This window comes from Saimiri boliviensis, chromosome 19, assembly GCF_048565385.1.
Source record: "Saimiri boliviensis isolate mSaiBol1 chromosome 19, mSaiBol1.pri, whole genome shotgun sequence".
NCBI classification, from domain to species: domain Eukaryota; kingdom Metazoa; phylum Chordata; class Mammalia; order Primates; family Cebidae; genus Saimiri; species Saimiri boliviensis.
Genome location: NC_133467.1, coordinates 37,656,040 through 37,674,528, shown reverse-complemented (window position 1 = coordinate 37,674,528; position 18,489 = coordinate 37,656,040). Strand labels below are relative to the sequence as shown.

Below are 18,489 nucleotides of genomic sequence, written 5' to 3'. Positions count from 1 at the left end.
GCTGGAAGGGTAGATTCGAGGCAGCTTGTGAAAGGATTTGTATGCCTTGCTCCCGAGTTTGAACATTTTCCAGTAGACAATGGGAAGCAAAAGGAATAACATAAGCAGTTTTGTTTTTAATTTTATTTAATTTTTAAGATGAGCACTCTTGTTATTTGTAAGTTAAATGAAAGAGGAAAAGACTGGACTCAGAAAAAAGTTAAGAGATCATTGCACTACATAGGAGGTCATGAAGACCTGAGATGCAGCAGGGCATCTGGGGAAACAGCAGGGGCGAATTTAAGAGCAATAATGAAGCAGAATGAATAGCGTGGTGACTGTATGTTAAGGTTAGGTGGAATGAGCATCCAGGGCAAATGAAAAACTATATGAATGAGTCACTGTCAGAAATGGGAACTTGGAAAAAGAAAATGTATAGGAGGGGATGAGGACTTATTTCTGTCCACATTGAGTTGGTTGAGCCAAAAAGCAAAACACCTATAAATATACATAAACTCACAGAGATTAAAAGGCCACGCTGATGCCTACCTAAATAAATTAGTTGGTTTGAGTAAATCACCAAATACGAATGCCCTTTGGAAGAGTTCTAAACTTCACTGGGGAAAAAGAGAACATGCCATATTTAGCCTCCTTTAGACAATCTCAGTACTTGGTCCAGTTCTTTAAGCAATAACAACTTTTTAATTCTAGAGCCCTACACACAAGAGAAGGAAGAACTTCAGAAGTTAAATAATTTACTTCTAGCTTAATAGTCGGTCTCTAAAGTATTGCTGAAAACTCTGAGGTAACCTCATCGTCATCTCTAAGACTTAACTTTCAGGCTCTTTCTACCCCATCCCTATCCTTCATTTCTCTTCATAAGAAGCAAGAAGCAAAAAGTAACCCAAAAAGTTTGCAGTACTCTAATCTCTGGATGAGACAATGCCAAGTCATTCTCTAGTGATTAAGGATACATAAACCAAGCCCTATTTTATATCCCACCCTCCACTCACCTATCTATCCATCCATCCATCCATCCATCCATCCAACAACAGGCTTATATGTCAGGATACAGAGATACAAAGATGAATAAGACAGAGATTATCCCTTCAAAAAGTACACGTTCTATCAAGAGATGAGTGGGAGAGACATGGCCATTAGGATTTACTAATTTGTATTTTCATGAGGCCAGCTGATCTATGTTCTCAGTTTTCCTCGTTCACTGCTTTCCTGACCACCCTCTTAGTGAAGATAGTCCCAGGGCTATTCAAGTTCATAGCACCTTGGTCAAAGTGTGTGATCAGAGAAATCACTATGGAAGTGGAAAGACTCCTGATCTGGGACTTGGGCTACCTGAGATCCAGTTCCTTAAAGGCAGTCATTAACTTTAGGTCCCCAGACAGGTTCCTCTCTCTGGGATGTATAGTCTTTATCTGTGGAATGACCAGGTGGGACCAGATAATTCCTGGGGGTTCTAGTTGCCAAGACATTCTGAAAATCTATGATCCTACTCAAGTTTTAAATGGTATCTGGAGACCCCTCTGAAATGAGTTCCAGAACTAGGAATCGGAAATCATGTTGAGTTGGGCAGACTTTCTCATGGGACAGATTCCATAGACACAATTGGTATATGTACTGTGAGTTACAAAGCACTTTCATACCCATTATCTAATTTTATCTTTGTGAGAACCTGATCAATTCAATATTATCACTTTTATCCTCATATGAGGAAAATAAAGTCCAGAGAGCTAAGTAGCAATTTCTTTTTAAACTGTGGGGTGTCCAGTTTATTTATTATATGTTTAAATTTTTTTCTTTCCATAGGTTTTTGGGAAACCAGTGGTGTTTGGTTACATGACTAAGTTATTTAGTGGTGATTTGTGAGACTTTGGTGCACTCATCACCCAAGCAGTGTACACTGAACCCGATTTGTAGTCTTTTCTCCCTCACCCCCTTCCCATCCTTTCCCCCAAGTCCCAAAAGTCCATTGCATCATTCTTATGCCTTTGTATTATCATAACTTAGTTCCCACTTATGAGTGAGAATGTATGATATTTGGTGTTACATTCCTGAATTACTTCACCTGGAATAGTAATCTCCAATTCCCTCCAGGTTGCTGTGAATGCCATTAATTCATTCCTTTTTACAGCTGAGTAGTATTCCGTAGCATACATACACCATGGCGTCTTTATCCACTCATTGATAGATGGGCATTTGGGTTGGTTCCATATTTTTGCAGTTGCGAATTGAGCTCCTATAAACATGCATGTGCAAGTATCTTTTTCGTCTAATGACTTATTTTCTTCCGGGTAGATACCCAACAGTGGGATTGCTGGATCAAGTGGTGTTTCTACTTTTAATTCTTTAAGGAATATCCACACTGTTTCCCATAGTGGCTGTTTATGTTCTCACCAGCAGTTCAGAAGTGTTTCCTTTTCACCACATCCATGCCAACGTCTATTATTTTTTGATTATGATCATTCTTGCAGGAGTAAGGTGGCATCACATTGTGGTTTTGATTTGCATTTCCCTGATCATTAGTGATGTTGAGTGTTTTTTCATTTGTATATCTTCTTTTGAGAATTGTCTATTCATGTTCTCAGCCAAGTTTTTGATGAGATTGTTTTTTTTTCTTGCAAATTTGTTTGAGTTCCTTGTAGATTCTAGATTCTAGATATTAGTCCTTTGTCAGATATATAGATTGTGAAGATTTTCTCCTATTCTGTGGGCTGTCTGTTTACTCTGCTGAAGTGGCTAATTAAGTTTTAAGTCATTTAGATTAGTTTTCTCATTTAATTAACACAATAACCCTATGGCCACAAGCCACACACACAGCTGGGTCGTGGGTGCCTGCTCACTCCCCATCCTTAGCTGAGCAGGTAGATGGCTGCACAGCAGGTGCTCAGCCAGGGCTGCAGAGCAGTGTTTGAAGGCAGCACCAGGCAGGTCGTGCTGTGGAGTAGCCCTTAAAGGCAGCACACTGGAGGGCAGAAGTAATAAATGGGCATCCTGTGAGACACATAGAGTCAAGATGGACAGCTCTTTATGTTTTGCCTTCATGATATTGCAGTCAATCAGTAGCATTTAAAAAGAAGGTGATTATATTTAAGATTCCAGAAATTCAGTTTTTCTTCTAAGATGAAAAGTTCCAGCATAGTTGAACCTACCTTCCATCATCCTGATTAGCAGCTGCCCACCTGAGATAGGGCATTGCTATAGTTTAGATGTTTATCCCTTCAGACCTCATGCTGAAATTTCAGCTCTATTGTGAAGATTTTGTCCCACTCTCTAGGAGAGAACTTTTTTCTAGTTCCTTCTCTTCTCCCGCTGTTCTCTCTCCTCTTCTTCCTCCTCCTCCTTTCCATTTTAAGAGTAGATAAAAATGTCAGGTATAGGCGATGGGGGGATGGTGGCAACAAATCACATTGCCATGAGTGTAGATGCAACGATCTTGCATTATCTGCACATGTACCCCAGAATCTAAAGTATAATTAAAAAAAAAAAAAAGAGTAGATAATGAATCTGGGACTCACGGAGACTAAGCAGCTTTCATAACACTAGTAAGTTACTAGGGCTCACATTCCATCCAAAATATATCTAAACCCTCCACTCACAAGCTTGGTCAGAATCTTAAATGCCTACAGGGATTGAAGGGTGATATATACAAGTGGAATAATCCACATAGAAGGATTATTTCACTTTAAACTTTAGCAAAGAGAACTAAAAGCACAAGTAAAATAACATAAGGAAACTTACACTTTGAATTACATTGTAGATAGAGAAAAAAATAATGGAGCATTATAAAATGGCAAAATATTTACCTGTCTTAGTCCAATTGTGTTGCTATAAAAAAAACCTGAGGCCAAATAACTTAGAAACAAAGGCTTATTGGCCTCACATTTCTGTAGGCTGAACAAGAAGCATGGCATCCGTATCTGCTTCTGGTGAGGGACTCAGGCTGCCTCCATTCACGGTAGAAAGTGAAGGGGAGCGGGGTGTGCAGACATCACATGAAGAGAGAGGAAGCAGGAGAGGGGCAAGGGAGATGCCAGACTATTTTTAAGCTGGTTAGCTCTTGCAGGAACAAATAGAGCGAGACCTTAATTCCCATCCCTAACAGAGAAGGCATTAATCTTTTCATGACGGATCCTCCCCCATGATCCAAACACTTCCTCTAAGGCTCTACCTCCAACACTGGGGGTGAAATTCCAGCATGAGGTCTGAAGGGATAAACACCTAAGCTATAGCAATGCCCTGTCTCAGGTGGGCAGCTGCTGATCAGGATGATGGAAGGTAGGTTCAACTATGCTGGAACTTTTCATCTTAGAAGAAAAACTGAATTTCTGGAATCTTAAATATAATCGCCCTCTTTTTAAATGCTACTGATTAATTGCAATATCATGAAGGCAAAACATAAAGAGCTGTCCATCTTGACTCTATGTGTCTCACAAGATGCCCGTTTATTACTTCTGCCCTCCAGTGTGCTGCCTTTAAGGGCTACTCCACAGCACGACCTGCCTGGTGCTGCCTTCAAACACTGCTCTGCAGCCCTGGCTGAGCACCTGCTGTGCAGCCATCTACTTGCTCAGCTAAGGATGGGGAGTGAGCAGGCACCCACGACCCAGCTGTGCATGTGGCTTATGGCCAGCATTTACCCTGAGTGCATTTTGGATATTTTATTTTAAACATCATTCTTGGATGGATTTTTTCTCTTTTTTCTTTTTCTATTCTTTTTTTCTTTTTTCTTTTTTTTTTTTTTTGTGTGTGTATGTATGTGTGTGTTGTTTCAGATGGAGTCTCGCACTGTTGCCCAGGCTGGAGTGAAATGGTGTGATTTTAGCTTACTGCCACCTCCGCCTCCCAGGTCCATGCAATTCTCCTGCCTCAGCCTCCTGAGTAGCTGGGATTACAGGTGCACACCACCACACCCGGCTAATTTTTTGTATTTTTAGTAGAAGCAGGGTTTCACTATGTTAGCCAGACTGCCTTAATCCTCACAACAATCAGAAGGAAGATTTAATTATCTCTATTTTGCAGAAGAGTGATTTGATACTATGGTTATAAAGGTTACATAGCTGTAAGCAGATTGCCTGGGACTTTAGATTCACCTCTGACTCCATATGCTCATTCTTCTATAGAGCTGCTCTATCTTTAACATAATTTTAAATTACTTCGAGTTAGAAAAGATTTTCTCTTTTGCACCACTCTGGTGAGAATCTGAAACAAAGTGGAAGTTGGCAGATGCGATCATCTTTTTGGAGAGAAGACACTTGTGCCACTCCTCATCTCCAGGCCGCCAGGTCTTCCAGGGATGGAGAAGAAACTGTTCGGGCCATAAAGGAGGAATAAAACGAAAATCTTCTCTTCATAGTCCTGAGGCTTCACCAGTAAGACAAGACACTCCCATACTCTGTAGGTGACAGCAAGGGCAGGCACACAGGGAGGGAACCAGCTGCTGGAATGCCAGCCTGGGTGATGTGCCAGGCAGATGCCAACCAGCTGTCTCATGGTGCAAGCCAGGCCCATAACCCTTTATATAGACAGCCCTCTTCCCAGATGCCTCAGCCTGAACGACTGCTTGCCTGTGAAGAGGGTGAGTCTAGGAATGGGATCCTGGGATTGGGGTGGATGTGATCTTCAGGTTCACAGTGGCGAGGCATAAAGAAGGGAGAAGCTAGGAGCCAAGGAGGATGAGGGATGCACCAACCTGGGGAAAGAAACCTCATGAGCTTTTAGGAGAAAAAAGTATAGCTACAGAGGTTATGAGAAGGCTGTGAAGCCAGCGTATTTGCCTTTGATAACCCTAACCTTATCCTCAGGTTCCAATTTCCTTCATGCTCTTTCTGGAAAAGCCACATGAGCAATTTACACCTTATGAGCAAAGTTATGTGTGGACAGGTTACCTTCTCTAGGGAAATAGATAGGTATGCATTCTCTGTAAATTAAAAATGGAAGGTTTGATCCCTCACTGGGAGCATTTGGGGAGCTTGTTGAAAGGTGTTTTGTTGGGTGAGCCTGTTGTCAAATGATCCTGTTTGCTGGTCTCTGGGCTGCCTACGCATAAACCTGTGGATCTGGGACAAGCAGAAGAGTGAGACTGCTCTCCCTGGCCAAGCGTGGTGTCAGGATGTCTGCCTGCAGCACTCACATCATGTTTGCGATGCTCCAGCTACGCAGATCTTTAAGTGGGGCAGAATGTCAGTCTTGTGATTAAGAATCTTGGACTTTCTGGCTTACTCCATCTCGGGTAACTCCACCTTGCCTGGCCTGCAGACTGTCACACTTCAGGTGATTAACAACAGCAACCTGACTTGGCAAGTTGCCATGGTGGTCAGAGTCTTTTCAAGGCGGGTGTGCTTTGCACAGGCACACTTTGCATGTGTCATGTTTAAACAATATTTATTTTAAAACATTGTGTCATGTTTAAATGAATTTATTTAAAAATATTGTGCCGTGTTTAAATGAATTTGTCTAAAAACATTGAATATAGAGAAACAAACATTTAATATTGGATTTGAGCTGCCCACTTTCCAGTGAATGCTTTGCCATTATATGAATGTAGATGGTGCCTGAGTGCTTATTCTCACATGTACATTCTTACATGTTTGCACATACATGTGTACTGCCAGTGCACAGGTGTGAGTAAATCCAAGCTCCTGTGGGAGTGGAGTTTCCACTCTAGACTACAGCCTTGGGACCAAGTTGTTACCTCTACTCCCTGTGTGGCTTCTCAGACCTCATTGGATGTGAGAAAGTGTGGAGAATCCTTTTGTCATCAGCGCCCTCTTGTTCTGGGCATGGGTATGTCCGCCCCCAGGGAGGTCCTGGACACCTGCAACCCTGGATATGCACAATCAGGCCCTTTGACAGAACCAGGGCAGGGCTCATGGATTAATCCTGGGTCCAGCCAAGTCAGGACACTTGGGTGAAGGTTGAAGGTGGAGGAGGAAAAGCTAGGGAAGATGCAGGGTGTCTTCCCAGAGGTCCTGCCTCCCCCTCTCCAACTCTCACTCTCCTAACCCTGGTCTCTCTGCCCTCAGGTCACGCTCGACCGGCTGCATCGGAACCATGTGTGACCAGCAGCAGATCCAGTGCTGCCTGCCGCTACCACAGTGCTGCATCAAGGGTCCCTCCTTCTGCTCCTCTCACTCTCCGTTTGCCAACAGCCAAGTGGTGGTTCAAGCCCCTTGTGAGATGCAAATTGTGGAGTGCCCTGTATCATGCCCAGTTCAAGTTTGCCAGGTGACAGACCAGGCTCCATGTCAGTCTCAGACCACGCAGGTGAAGGGCCAGTCGAAGACCAAGCAGGCGAAGGGCCAGGCTCCATGTCAGCCTCAGACCACCCAGGCGAAGGGCCAGGCTGCATCCCAAACTCAGATTTCCTCTGTTCAAAGTCAGGCTCCACGCCAGTCTGAGGTGTCCTACGTGCAATGCGAAGCCTCACACCCTGTTCAGACTTGCTTTGTAGAATGCGCTCCAGTTTGTTACACGGAAACTTGTTATGTGGATTGCCCAGTCCAGACCTATGTACCCTGGACAGCTCCTCAGCCTGTCCAGATGTATGTGGAGCGTCCTGCGGTGTGCCAGTCTCAGAGATTCTCCACCCAGTGTCAGTATCAAGGCTCCTATAGCAGTCGTGGGCCCCAGTTTCAGTCAAGGGCTACCTACAACAACTGCACCCCCCAATTCCAATCGAGGCCATACTACAGCAGCTATGGCCCCCAGTATCAGTCCCGGCCTTCATTTAGCCCCTGTGCACCCCTGCGCCAGACCCAGGGCTCCTACGGGAGCTTCCCTGCACAGCGCCGGTCTCGGAGCACCAGCAGATGCCTTCCCCCTCCTCGGCGGCTGCAGCCTTTTCCCCGAAGCTGCTCTCCACCAAGACGCTTAGAGTTCTGCTCCAGCAGCTACCTGCCGTCAAGACCCTCTGAAGGTTTCCCTAACTACTGCACCCCACCCCGCCGCTCTGAGCCCATCTATGACAGCCGCTGTCCTCGCCGTCCCACTTCGAGCTGTCCTCAGAGGCGTGGCCCCAAGTGCCGAATCGAGATTTCCTCCCCCTGCTGCCCCAGGCAGGTTCCCCCACAGAGGTGTCCTGTTGAGATCCCTCCCATCAGACCCCGCTCCCGGAGCTGTGGCCCGCAGCCCTCCTGGGGTGCCTCCTGCCCGGAGCTGAGGCCACAGGTAGAGCCACGTCGGCTTCCAAGCTACTGTCCACCACGACTTCTCGACCAGTATCCGGAGTCACCGCTGCAGCGATGTCCACCTCCTGCTCCACGTCCACGTCTGCGCCCAGAACCATGCCTAAGTCCGGAGCCACGCCCGTGTCCTCTACCAAGGCAACTTTCAGAACCTTGTTTGTATCCGGAACCACTTCCAGCACCACGTCCAACACCGCGGCCAGCTCCTCGTCCTCGCCCAGCGCAGCGTGAGATTCCGGAGCCACGTCCATGCCTGCAGCCCTGGGAGCGCCCAGAGCCTTGTCCGCGGCCAGAGCCAATTCCCCTGCCTGCGCCCTGCCCAAGCCCCGAGCCCCTCAGGGAGCCTTGGCGCAGCCCCAGCCCATGCTCAGGCCCAAATCCGATTCCATACCCAAGAGACCTAGGCTGTCACGAGTCTAGTCCACACCGCCTAGACACCGAAGCTCCCTGCTGTGGCCCAACCAGTTATAACCAGGGGCAAGAGAGTGGTGCTGGCTGTGGGCCTGGTGATGTGTTTCCAGAGCCGAGGAGACAGAGTGGCTGTGAAGACCAAAGCAATGCCTGTGCTGGAGTGAAAGGTGAACCCAACAGTGCTTTTTTCTAAAGGAAAGGTGACTGAGACCACCCTGTCTCCTGCTCTGAAAATGTTCCTCCTATTCCGCAATTTTTAGTGGGCTCCTGTTTGAATCTCTCCAAAGATATTCAGAGACTCCCTACCACAAAGGGGGTGTCCAAACTGCTTTGCCTATCATCCAGAGATCCACACCTGGGTCTCAGATGCCTCCTCACGTGGCACTCCCCGCCTGTACATATCCTTAGCTCTAGCCAGACTAGTCCAGCCACCAGGCACAGCTTGGGCGTTCCCCATGTCATACCTTAAATGTCCCTGCCTCCAAGCCTCTGCTCACTCTTTCCTGCCTGCCCGGACCACTTCTCTCCTCCTGAAATCCAATCCATCTTTCAGTGCCTCTGTCTTGGAGCCTTCTTTGATTGCTCCCACTCACAAGAGCCTGTGCTGACTTCCTAGAACTCTGCATCCTCCACACTATCTACTTGGCAACTGCCTGGTGACATCTCTTGAATTGTTATTTCACTTTTTGGGTGTGTCTTCCTTATCTGCCCACCTAGGTTGTAAACTCCCAACTGAGTGGAGTCAGAAAATCCCTGCATCTCACTGCCTGTCCTGGGGCTGCCTGTTGCTTAGCGAGGCTTGTGGGTTGGCAGCTTGAATCATGTTCTGTCCTGATGCTCAACTGCAGGAACTGAGAGAAGGCCACGTGACAATAAAGATCGTGATGTACTCACTGCCTGCGTCCTGGGTCATTCCTGCTTTTATTCCTTAACTTGTGAGATGTGGTTTTCATTGTTGCTGTTTAAAATTGTGATAGCAAAATGCATGTAACATAAAATTTACCATCTTAACCATATTTTAGCATTCAGTTTAATGGCATTAAGTACATTCACATTGTTGTGCTACTAACACCTCAGTCTGTTCATAGGAGTCATCTTGCTGAATTAAATCTTCATCCATTAAATAATAACTCTTTATTCCCTGCTCCTTCCAGCCCCTAGCAACCACCATTTCTGTCTCTGAATTTAACGATGCTAGATCGCTCACTTAAGTAGAATCATACAGTGTTTGTCCTTTTATGACTGGCTTACTCCACTTAGCATAATGTTGTCAAGGTTCATCCAAGTTGAAGCATATGCCATAATCTCCTTCCTATTCAAGGCTGACTAATATTCCATTGCACGTACATACCACATTTTCTTTATTTGTTCATCAGTGGATGGATGGGCATTTCAGTTGCTTTCACCATTTTTTGTAGTAAATAGTGTAGCAATGAACATGGATGAACAAATACTTCTGTGAATCCCTGATTTCAATTATTTTGGATAGATGTCTAGAAGTGAGATCACTGGATACATGGTAATTTTATTTTTAATTTTTCGAGGAACTGCTGTATTATCTGCCACAGTGACTGTATCATTTACATTCCCATCGACAGGGTACAAGTCCTAATTTCTCCACATCCTCATCAACATTTGTTATTTTCTGTTTTTTTTGGTTTTGGTTTTGGTTTTGGTTTTGGTTTTGGTAACAGCCATCCTGGTGAATATGACATAGTATGAATTTTCATTTTAATGTATTACCTTTCTTCTCTAGTTTATTGTACCCATAGTGTGAGCTTTTAAGCCTAGACCAAGTGTGTTGTCTAGTGGGTTTTCAATCTTCCCTCAGTGTCCTTGGACTCAGATGGAAAGGATGAAGGAAAATGCAAGAGGATGAGGGAACAGGAAGAATAACTCTTGCCCCCTGGCCTAGGAGTAAAGGACTTCAGGCCTGGGTTTGGCTAACTGGGTTTTGCCCGGTTCTAGGGCCGTGGTCACAGCCCTGTTGGCTCTGGAACCAGAGGAAGTGGGAAAGGAAGCATCTGGAGCCTCTCTGGACACTCCTCATGGTATGCACTCCTCTTCTTTCAGAACTAGGCCGGGCGTGGTGGCTCATACCTGTAATCTCAGCGCTTTGGGAGGCCGAGGTGCTCTGATCATCTGAGGTTAGGAGTTCGGGACCAGCCTGACCAACATGGCAAAAATTCCATCTCTACTAAAAACACAAAAATTAGCCAGGCGTGGTGACACACACCTATAATCCCAGCTACTTGGCATGCAGAGGCAGGAGAATTGCTTGAACCTGGTGGAGGTTGCAGTCAGCCAAGATCATGCCACTGCCCTCCAGCCTGGGCAACAGAGTGAGACTCCCTCTCAAAATAAAATTTTAAAAAAGAACTAAATTACTTACTTTTCTTTCTGTTTTCTTTCATGGAAGCATTTGAACCTGACTCTGCATTCCTCGATTGCTCCCAAATTCTATTAGGAATGGGTGGCCTTGGCAGCATGAAGGTGAGGGCTGGAGGGGAAGAAGAGGCAGCAGTGACTCTCCTCTCAGTCCTGTGATGAATGCTGGGTGGGGATGAATGAGGTGAGATGAATATTGGGTGGGAACATGGTTCTGCAGGACAGACCCTCCCTCAGGGAGCTGGTGCCCTGAGGCCATGTGGTCTGCACAGGGGCGCGGTGGCTCAAGCCTGTAATCCCAGCACTTTGGGAGGCCAAGGAGGGTGGATCACAAGGTCGAGAGATCGAGACCATCCTGGTCAACATGGTAAAACTCCGTCTCTACTAAAAATACAAAAAATTAGCCGGGCGTGGTGGCGCGTGCCTGTAATCCCAGCTACTCAGAAGGCTGAGGCAGGAGAATTCCCTGAACCCAGGAGGCGGAGGTTGTGGTGAGCCGAGATTGCACCATTGCACTCCAGCCTGGATAACAAGAGCGAAACTCCGTCTCAAAAAAAAAAAAAAAAACTTCGTTTAGGAGGATGACAGCAGAGGGCAGTTCCGGCCTTGGCCTCTGAAGATCTGATCCATTGCCTTCCCCCTCACTGGCCACACCACGAAGGACCTCACAGCTACAGAGCCATAGTTGGGAAACGATCCAGGGCCTGGCTCTGAGTATGTATCTCCCTTGCTCAAGGGATTTAGTTCTGCAAGGCTGGTGGTAGAAACCTCAGAAACCACCTAGTAGAACTCTGTGTCATATAAAGGAAAATGAGGCCCTTCATGTGAAATCCATTCATTCATATAATTATTGGCCAATATTTATTGCTCTTCTGCTAGGATGGCGTTGGTTAGAGAGATAGTCATAACCCTTGTTTACTGTCAGTGCATAACCTAGTACAGTGGTCCTCAAAATATGGTATCTGAATCAGCAGCATCGCCAACACCTAGGACCCTGTTAGAAATGCAAATGAAATGCCTCACCCAACATCTAATGAAGCAGAAACTCTGAGAGTGAGGCCCAGCAAGCTGTGTTTTAACCAGCTTTCCTGGTGTTGCTAATGCCCAGGAACATTTGGTTTTCACTGGTTTGGTGAAATGCCATATGCAGATAGAATATGAATATACATATATATAGTAGGTGTCTATCTGTGTGTGTATACAGACACATACCTACATATCTATAAATCCTCTAATTCCCATAATATCCGGTTCAACAGGTATTATTATTTTGCCCTTTCGCAGAGTTGAAAACCTAAGCACTCAGGGTTTAAGCGCTTGCCAAGGCCATACGGCCACTCATGACTCCCAGTCTGCACTCTTTTCTACCATACATGGCACCTGCCTCTTCCAAAGATCTTTCCTGTTTTAACCCAAATATTTTCCCAACACAATCTTGGAGTTCTCTCAATCACGGAATGGGTTATTTTCATCAGTTCCACATCCGCTTCCTCTCTTAAAATCCAAGCTGCTCTAGAATTGAATCTGCTGTGTGGCACATGCCTCAGGGGCTTGGCAGAGCCTGAACTGGCCCCATAAATCATCTCTAGGTTCCCATCACCCAGGCCTCCAGGTGGGAGTGAGCAGGACAGGGTAGGGAGAGTCTTGGAGGCTCCACTGTGGGAAAGGATTCTTGTTAGATTTCTCCCCTACCCTCAAAAACACACTTCTAGACAAGGAACCCCTTGCCTGGGGATGCTTGGGAGCAGACCATTCACCCCCTCAAAATATTAAGGAAATACATAACTGGCTGTGAGAAGGTGGCATTCACTTCTAAGAAATCCTGCCCTTCTCCATGTCTGGGCAACAGATCCCCATCCAGGCTCTTTATTGAATGAGCAATGCTCGGTAGTCTGCACTGTCCTCTGGGGATAGATTCTGGTTCCCAGAATGATTGTAGAATAGAGGGGTCTTTGGGTGGGCCAGCCAGGAGCTGAGTCAGGAAACTCCCAATGGCCTGGGGTTCTCCACCGCCCAGGGCTATGCAGGAGCCAGCCCCCAGGCCATTTCTACGGCCAGAGACAAGCATCTCAGAGGAAAAAGGCACACAGGGGTGTGTATCTGAGTCTTTCATGTTTCTTTTGGTGTATCTCTGTGTCTGTGTATATCTGTCACCTTTAAAAGCTTGGAGCTTTTAAAACGCATTTGGCAACAGGGTCCGTGACCTCAGAAGTGTAGTTTGGGGTATCCCACCTCCTTTGGCAAAAGCTCTGATGATCCTGGTCATCCCTTCTACTCTCCACCATCCACCATGTCACTGATGACAGGTATCTTGGTTTTCTGACCTTTCCTTTTGTGACCACTTGAGCAAAACTTAAAGTGCCTCCAGAACCAAGGCTGAAGACCCAAAGGAGCAAAAGAGACCATTTACAAGGCCCTTCGACGTACTCAAAAACCCACGAGATAGGCTCCCCTTCAAATCTCACACAGATGTCAGGCAGCACATAGGTTGTGTAGCTTCTGTACCAGAGTCTGATGAACTGTTGCTCAGAAGTGCCCATAAATTGGCCAAGTCACAAAGTGTGAGGCAGAGATCAGGCCAGATGTCCATGCCTACCATCCAGCTATGCTGTCTTAGAACCAGGGCCTGGCTTCCAGAGGGGGAAAACATGACAGAGATCGGGCCTGAAGATCACGCTTCTCACTTTGGAATCCTGCTTACATTCTTCTGCAATTCTGTATCTCTTCTTTTTCTAAGCTTTCCACTGTGGGACCTTCACTGTAGAATGAAGGATGTTCTCAGAGGTTCCTTCCAGACCAAGTGGGTTATCTGAAATTCCTTTTTGTGAAAGGCAGTATGCTAGAGTGAAATTACCTGGGGTATTCACTTAAAGACACAGAATCCCAGGATATATCTTAATTTAAACTTCCAGGATGAAAATCAGGAACCTCCATTTGAGAATTATTCTGATCAATCAGAAATGCGAAACATTTCTTTAATGAATATCCAGGTGTGTGAGCTTACTCAATACCTGCGAGGAGGGTTGAAAGCTGTACACATCTGGCCACAGCATGAGTAGGATGTGGCTGTGGTGGTGAAGACAGAGCTGATTGTTAACTGGTTTCTTGTAGGTTTTATGCAATTGTCCACTTGGGGATGCAAAATCTCTTGGTCTAGAAGCACCTAAAGATGAAGGAATTTCTTTCTTTCTCACAGTTAAATCCCAGTCTCACTTCCACCCAAAATACCCAGAATGAGGAGATCTGGCATATGTTACAGACATATAAGCGACAGGGGCCTAGTGATAACAAATCTCTGCTCTACCCAGGTATTACCCAGACATTGAGAGAAAGACGTTCCACATCCCACAGTTCGTTCTACACATTATAACAGCCTTTAGTGCATAAACAAATACAACTGTTATGCATCAGAGAATAGCTCAGCTGTTCATATCAGAATCCACAGGCGGACAGCAATAATCAGAATCCTGAATTCTGGCATGGCATGCATCGATTCTAGAGGATCCACATGCCTATGCCTGAGACTAGTTGGGAAGGCAGGGTGATGCCTGATGATCTATTTGCTTCTCATTGCCAGAGACCATCCAGCTCATTCCTCCAAAAGACGGTGCTTCCTGTTCTGGAGGGCTAAGCTAGACGGTAGCTAGGGACCTAGGAATAACTCAAGCAGTGCCAAATATACCCGTCACATCTCGTCGTAGGAACCCTGAGCTTGGTCCACACCTTTCCTCTATTCTCTAGTACACGCCTATCAGGGAGGGAGGAAACCACTTATGAAATTGCATCAACACATCCATTCACTTGACAAATATTTATTGAGGCTCTACTATCTGCCAGGAACTGGTATCAATCCTGGAGATACACTGGTGAGCAATGCAGACAATAGTATGGTGAGAGCTTCAACATGGGAGGCTCAGAGTACCATGGAAGTGCATGGAACGGTCGGTGTAGCAGATTCGGGGCCTGAAGGAAGCAACCACAAATCAGATGTGACAGATGAGTGGCAGTTAGCTGATGGGTTAACTGATGAGTTAGTAGAGAGGAGAGTCTTATCTCCCCTCAGAGATAACAGTAGGCATGCTATCAGCATCACTGACTTAGTGACAGACAGCCCAGTAAGGAGTAGGCCCTCATTAGTTAAATATCCTTCCTGGTTCCTAAACTATATGGAAGTTTTACGCTGGTCCCAGGACTCCATTCTCAGCCCTGTTCTAATGAACTTTTTATCAACGCCTTGGGGAGAGACTGAAAAGAGACTGGCCTAAATTTCAGATAACTTAAGTTATGAAGGAGAATCGAAGAGTAAAATTTTGCTTTAGCGTGGGTAAGAATAATGAATTTAATCTGACAAGATGAAGTGTAATTAAGGTAAACATGAAGTTTTAATGTACATTAAAGCTTAGCCACCCCTGTGGAAGATGAGTGGGTGTATGTGCGGTTGCAAATGTGAAGACATTTTGGTTGATCAAAATCTTAGTGTGGGCCGAGAATGAGACTGTGTCAAACGGCAATGAACTGTTGTTCTGAATAGCTCTGTATGATGGGGTCATTCTGTTTGGCACAGATGCACACACCTGAGCACTGCGGTCAGCTCAGGTCAAACGTGTGGGGTTGGAGGACGACGATCTACTATATGTCAGCCACCAACTGAAGTGGGAAATCCTTCCTCATGCTCACAACTTGGAAAGGTGATTGCATTCACTCCATTTTGCAGACATTAGAAGACACAAAATCTAGAGAGGTTAACTAGCTTGTCCGGTCACACATCTAAGACTTGATAGTGCTGGAATTCAAGCCTAGGCTAATCTTGCCGTCAATCAGAAATACGATTTAGGCTTGAATCAGGATTGGGTCCTTAGTCACTGAAAGGTGTCCTTCCTTGACCTGGCCTGAATGTGAATTCTGGATTGAGCAATAAGTTAATTCATCAATCACTGCCACAGCATTTCATCAGCATTCTTCAGAGGTTTGTTTAGTGATAAATGCAGGGGGTGTCTCCAGTCTCCAGTGAGTATAGTCTTAATGCTCCTGTACCAGAGTGAGGTTTCTCATCCTTAGCACCACTGACCATTTGGGCAAGATAATTCTTTCTTAGGGAAGGCCTATTCTGTGATTCAAAGGATGCTTAGCAGCATCCCTGGCTTGTACCCACTAGACGACTGTAGCCGTGATGATCAAACACTTATCCAGATTGTCCAATGCCCTCTTTTGGGGTGTGGTAGTTAGGTTGGGAGGGTACAAAATCCACCCCTAACCCCACCCCATTGAGAACCACTGAGTTAGAGGAAAGGCCTAGGCTTTGTCCCCAGGGCCCTCCCAAGCCAACAGTGATCACTCTTTCCCCTTGCCTTCATCCCAAGAACCTCCCATTCATTAAAGATAAAGTCTCTATAAAGCAGGAATACATACAAATACATGCAAGCAGTTACAACTTTAAGGATATACAGAAGGTTTTTATTTTTCCCCAAGGGATCTGTATACTGACTATGGAAGAGCAGACTATCATGGCTATTATGGCAATTGTGAGTAGATGATCTGTGCCAGTCATTGTCATCATTATTTGGCAAACTTGTCCAAGATCTGAGAACACTCACTTTCTAACCTTCCTACTTAGTTGCCATGGAGTGCTAGTGGCAACCTGAAAAACGTATAAATAGGAAATTCTGTTGTCTCAAAAAAGTATAACACAGGTTATTTTAACACAAAGAGGAATGATTTGTATTGATGATTAGTCAATGAGGTTAATGAGTAAAAGGAGAAAGAGGCAAAAATGTACAATGGCCCTTGGGAGGGCTTCAAGAGCATGCCCACGGCTTTTAGCGGTGCTGGAATTGGAAATTGTGACCATGAGAGTGTGGATATGTAGTGTGGATATATTTGGCGATTATCAGCAGTGGTATTTTCTCATCTCATTTCCTACTGCTGTTGCCTTCTGTATTAGTCTTTTCTCATGCTGCTAATAAACACATACCCAAGACTGGGTAATTTATAAAGGAAAGAAGTCTAATTAACTCAGAGTTCAACATGGCTGGGGAGGCCTCAGGAAACTTAAACAATCATGGTGGAAGGGGGAGCAAACACATCCTTCTTCACATGGCGGCAGTAAGGGGAAGCACCGAGCAAATTCTTCTTATGCTATAATTTGGGGCAATATGCATCTCTCTAGTCCTCTTTTCTTATACCCACTCTGGATTTACCATCAGAAAGCCTAATTCACTGAGGTATGTAGGAGGAAAAAAATGGTCTCTAGTTTTAACAAGATCCACCTAACTTAAAAGCCATCTGTGGCTTTAAAAATTCTCAAGGTCCATTAAAATCTCAGGTAGCCTCTATTTCTCTTTGTGTCTATCTGTCTGCCTCTATCTGTCTATCTATCCATCCAGCCATTTTCTGATTGTAACCACATGCCACATACTATCTCAGGCTACTTCCTTTTGGCATGCTAATTCGTTTGTAAATTCTGCCGAAAAGGTATTTCCCTTACTATCTCTATTTAAAATATCAAAAAGCCAATGACCAAAAATATTGAATACTTTGCCAGGGTCCCCAAGTCCTCTTTGCTCTACTGCTGTGATGCACACACATGCGCATGTGCGAGCAGACAAACCCTACAATGCAGATGTGTGGATTTTTAACCAAGCTATCTAGAGCCAAAAGTCTAGATGAAAAATTAGTGTCTAGGATGGAAGGAAAAAGTTGTTTGAGCAGAATTCTTAAGTGTGAATACAAGACTATGAAGAGAGCCATCTTCATAGGAAATAGGCCACTGAAGACTCCAGGAACCACGATGTTCATTTTCACCTACCACAAGCCCCCACTTCCACCAAGCTCTTCCCTAGCTGGGAGCAGCTTTCCTGAACACCCATGAAGGAAGGTATGTGCAGAACTGCCAGTCACCACCTGTCACAGGACCAACGTGGGTGTCAGGAGGCAGGTCCTCTCATGCCCAGGCCCTGTCTCACTGCTGGAGGCAGAGCCCAGGCCAGGATAAAAGGGCTCAGGGCCTGAGCACCCCATCCACTCACATCCTGAGGTGCTGAAGAACCCTGTGCTGCCTGTGATCCCGGTAAGTGTGCCCTGGGACAAGGAGCAGGGCTTCCATAGAGGGATGCTCAGACCAGGCAGGAGGAGAGGCTGGGCAGAGCCTCGGGGGCCTGGAATTGTGATTAACAAGAAATGGGGTGGAGGCAGAAAATTAGAAAGAGGCGGTAGAGGGGTGAGCGAAGTGAGAGAGATTAAGAGCAACTGGTAAGATCTGTAGGGCTGTATGACACAGAGTTAGAGGAACCAAACTGTTTTCAGTTGCTTAGTATGTTTCCCTGGTTTTAGAGAATAAATACATTGGCCACTAGATTATGCTGGAGTGATTGCATAGTGGGAATATAATTTTGGAAATACAGACACACTGATTTTTATAAAAGATATGCTGAAAACACTGCTACTCAGAGGAAGAAAGGATCAGAGACACCTGCGGATCTTGTTAGATGCCAACCAGATCCGAAGCAGAAAA

The 18,489-nt window shown here is 45.5% G+C and overlaps 2 protein-coding genes across 4 annotated transcripts in view; both read left to right on the top strand.

Annotated features, from left to right (window-relative positions):
- Positions 1 to 5,537: 5,537 nt before the first annotated feature.
- Positions 5,538 to 9,484, top strand: KPRP (keratinocyte proline rich protein). The gene is made up of 2 exons (XM_003941908.3): positions 5,538 to 5,572; positions 7,020 to 9,484. Exon 2 carries the CDS (start codon positions 7,048 to 7,050, stop codon positions 8,782 to 8,784), a length of 1,737 nt encoding a protein of 578 aa, XP_003941957.3. The 5' UTR covers positions 5,538 to 5,572; positions 7,020 to 7,047; the 3' UTR covers positions 8,785 to 9,484.
- An 8,517-nt stretch (positions 9,485 to 18,001) lies between these two features.
- LOC104649910 (late cornified envelope protein 1F) overlaps positions 18,002 to 18,489 on the top strand; it is a 95,007-nt gene continuing 94,519 nt past the window's right edge. Inside the window, exon 1 of one of the 3 annotated variants that reach the window (XR_743682.2) lies at positions 18,002 to 18,045. The gene's annotated coding sequence lies outside the window, so the exon portion shown is untranslated. The remainder of the gene's footprint in view (positions 18,046 to 18,489) is intronic. The other 2 variants (XR_012514985.1, XM_074389675.1) reach the window with 2 other exon arrangements.

Coding starts and splice junctions, on each gene's coding strand:
- KPRP (XM_003941908.3), top strand. CDS start 7,048: ATGTGTGACCAGCAGCAGATCCAGTGCTGCCTGCCGCTACCACAGTGC.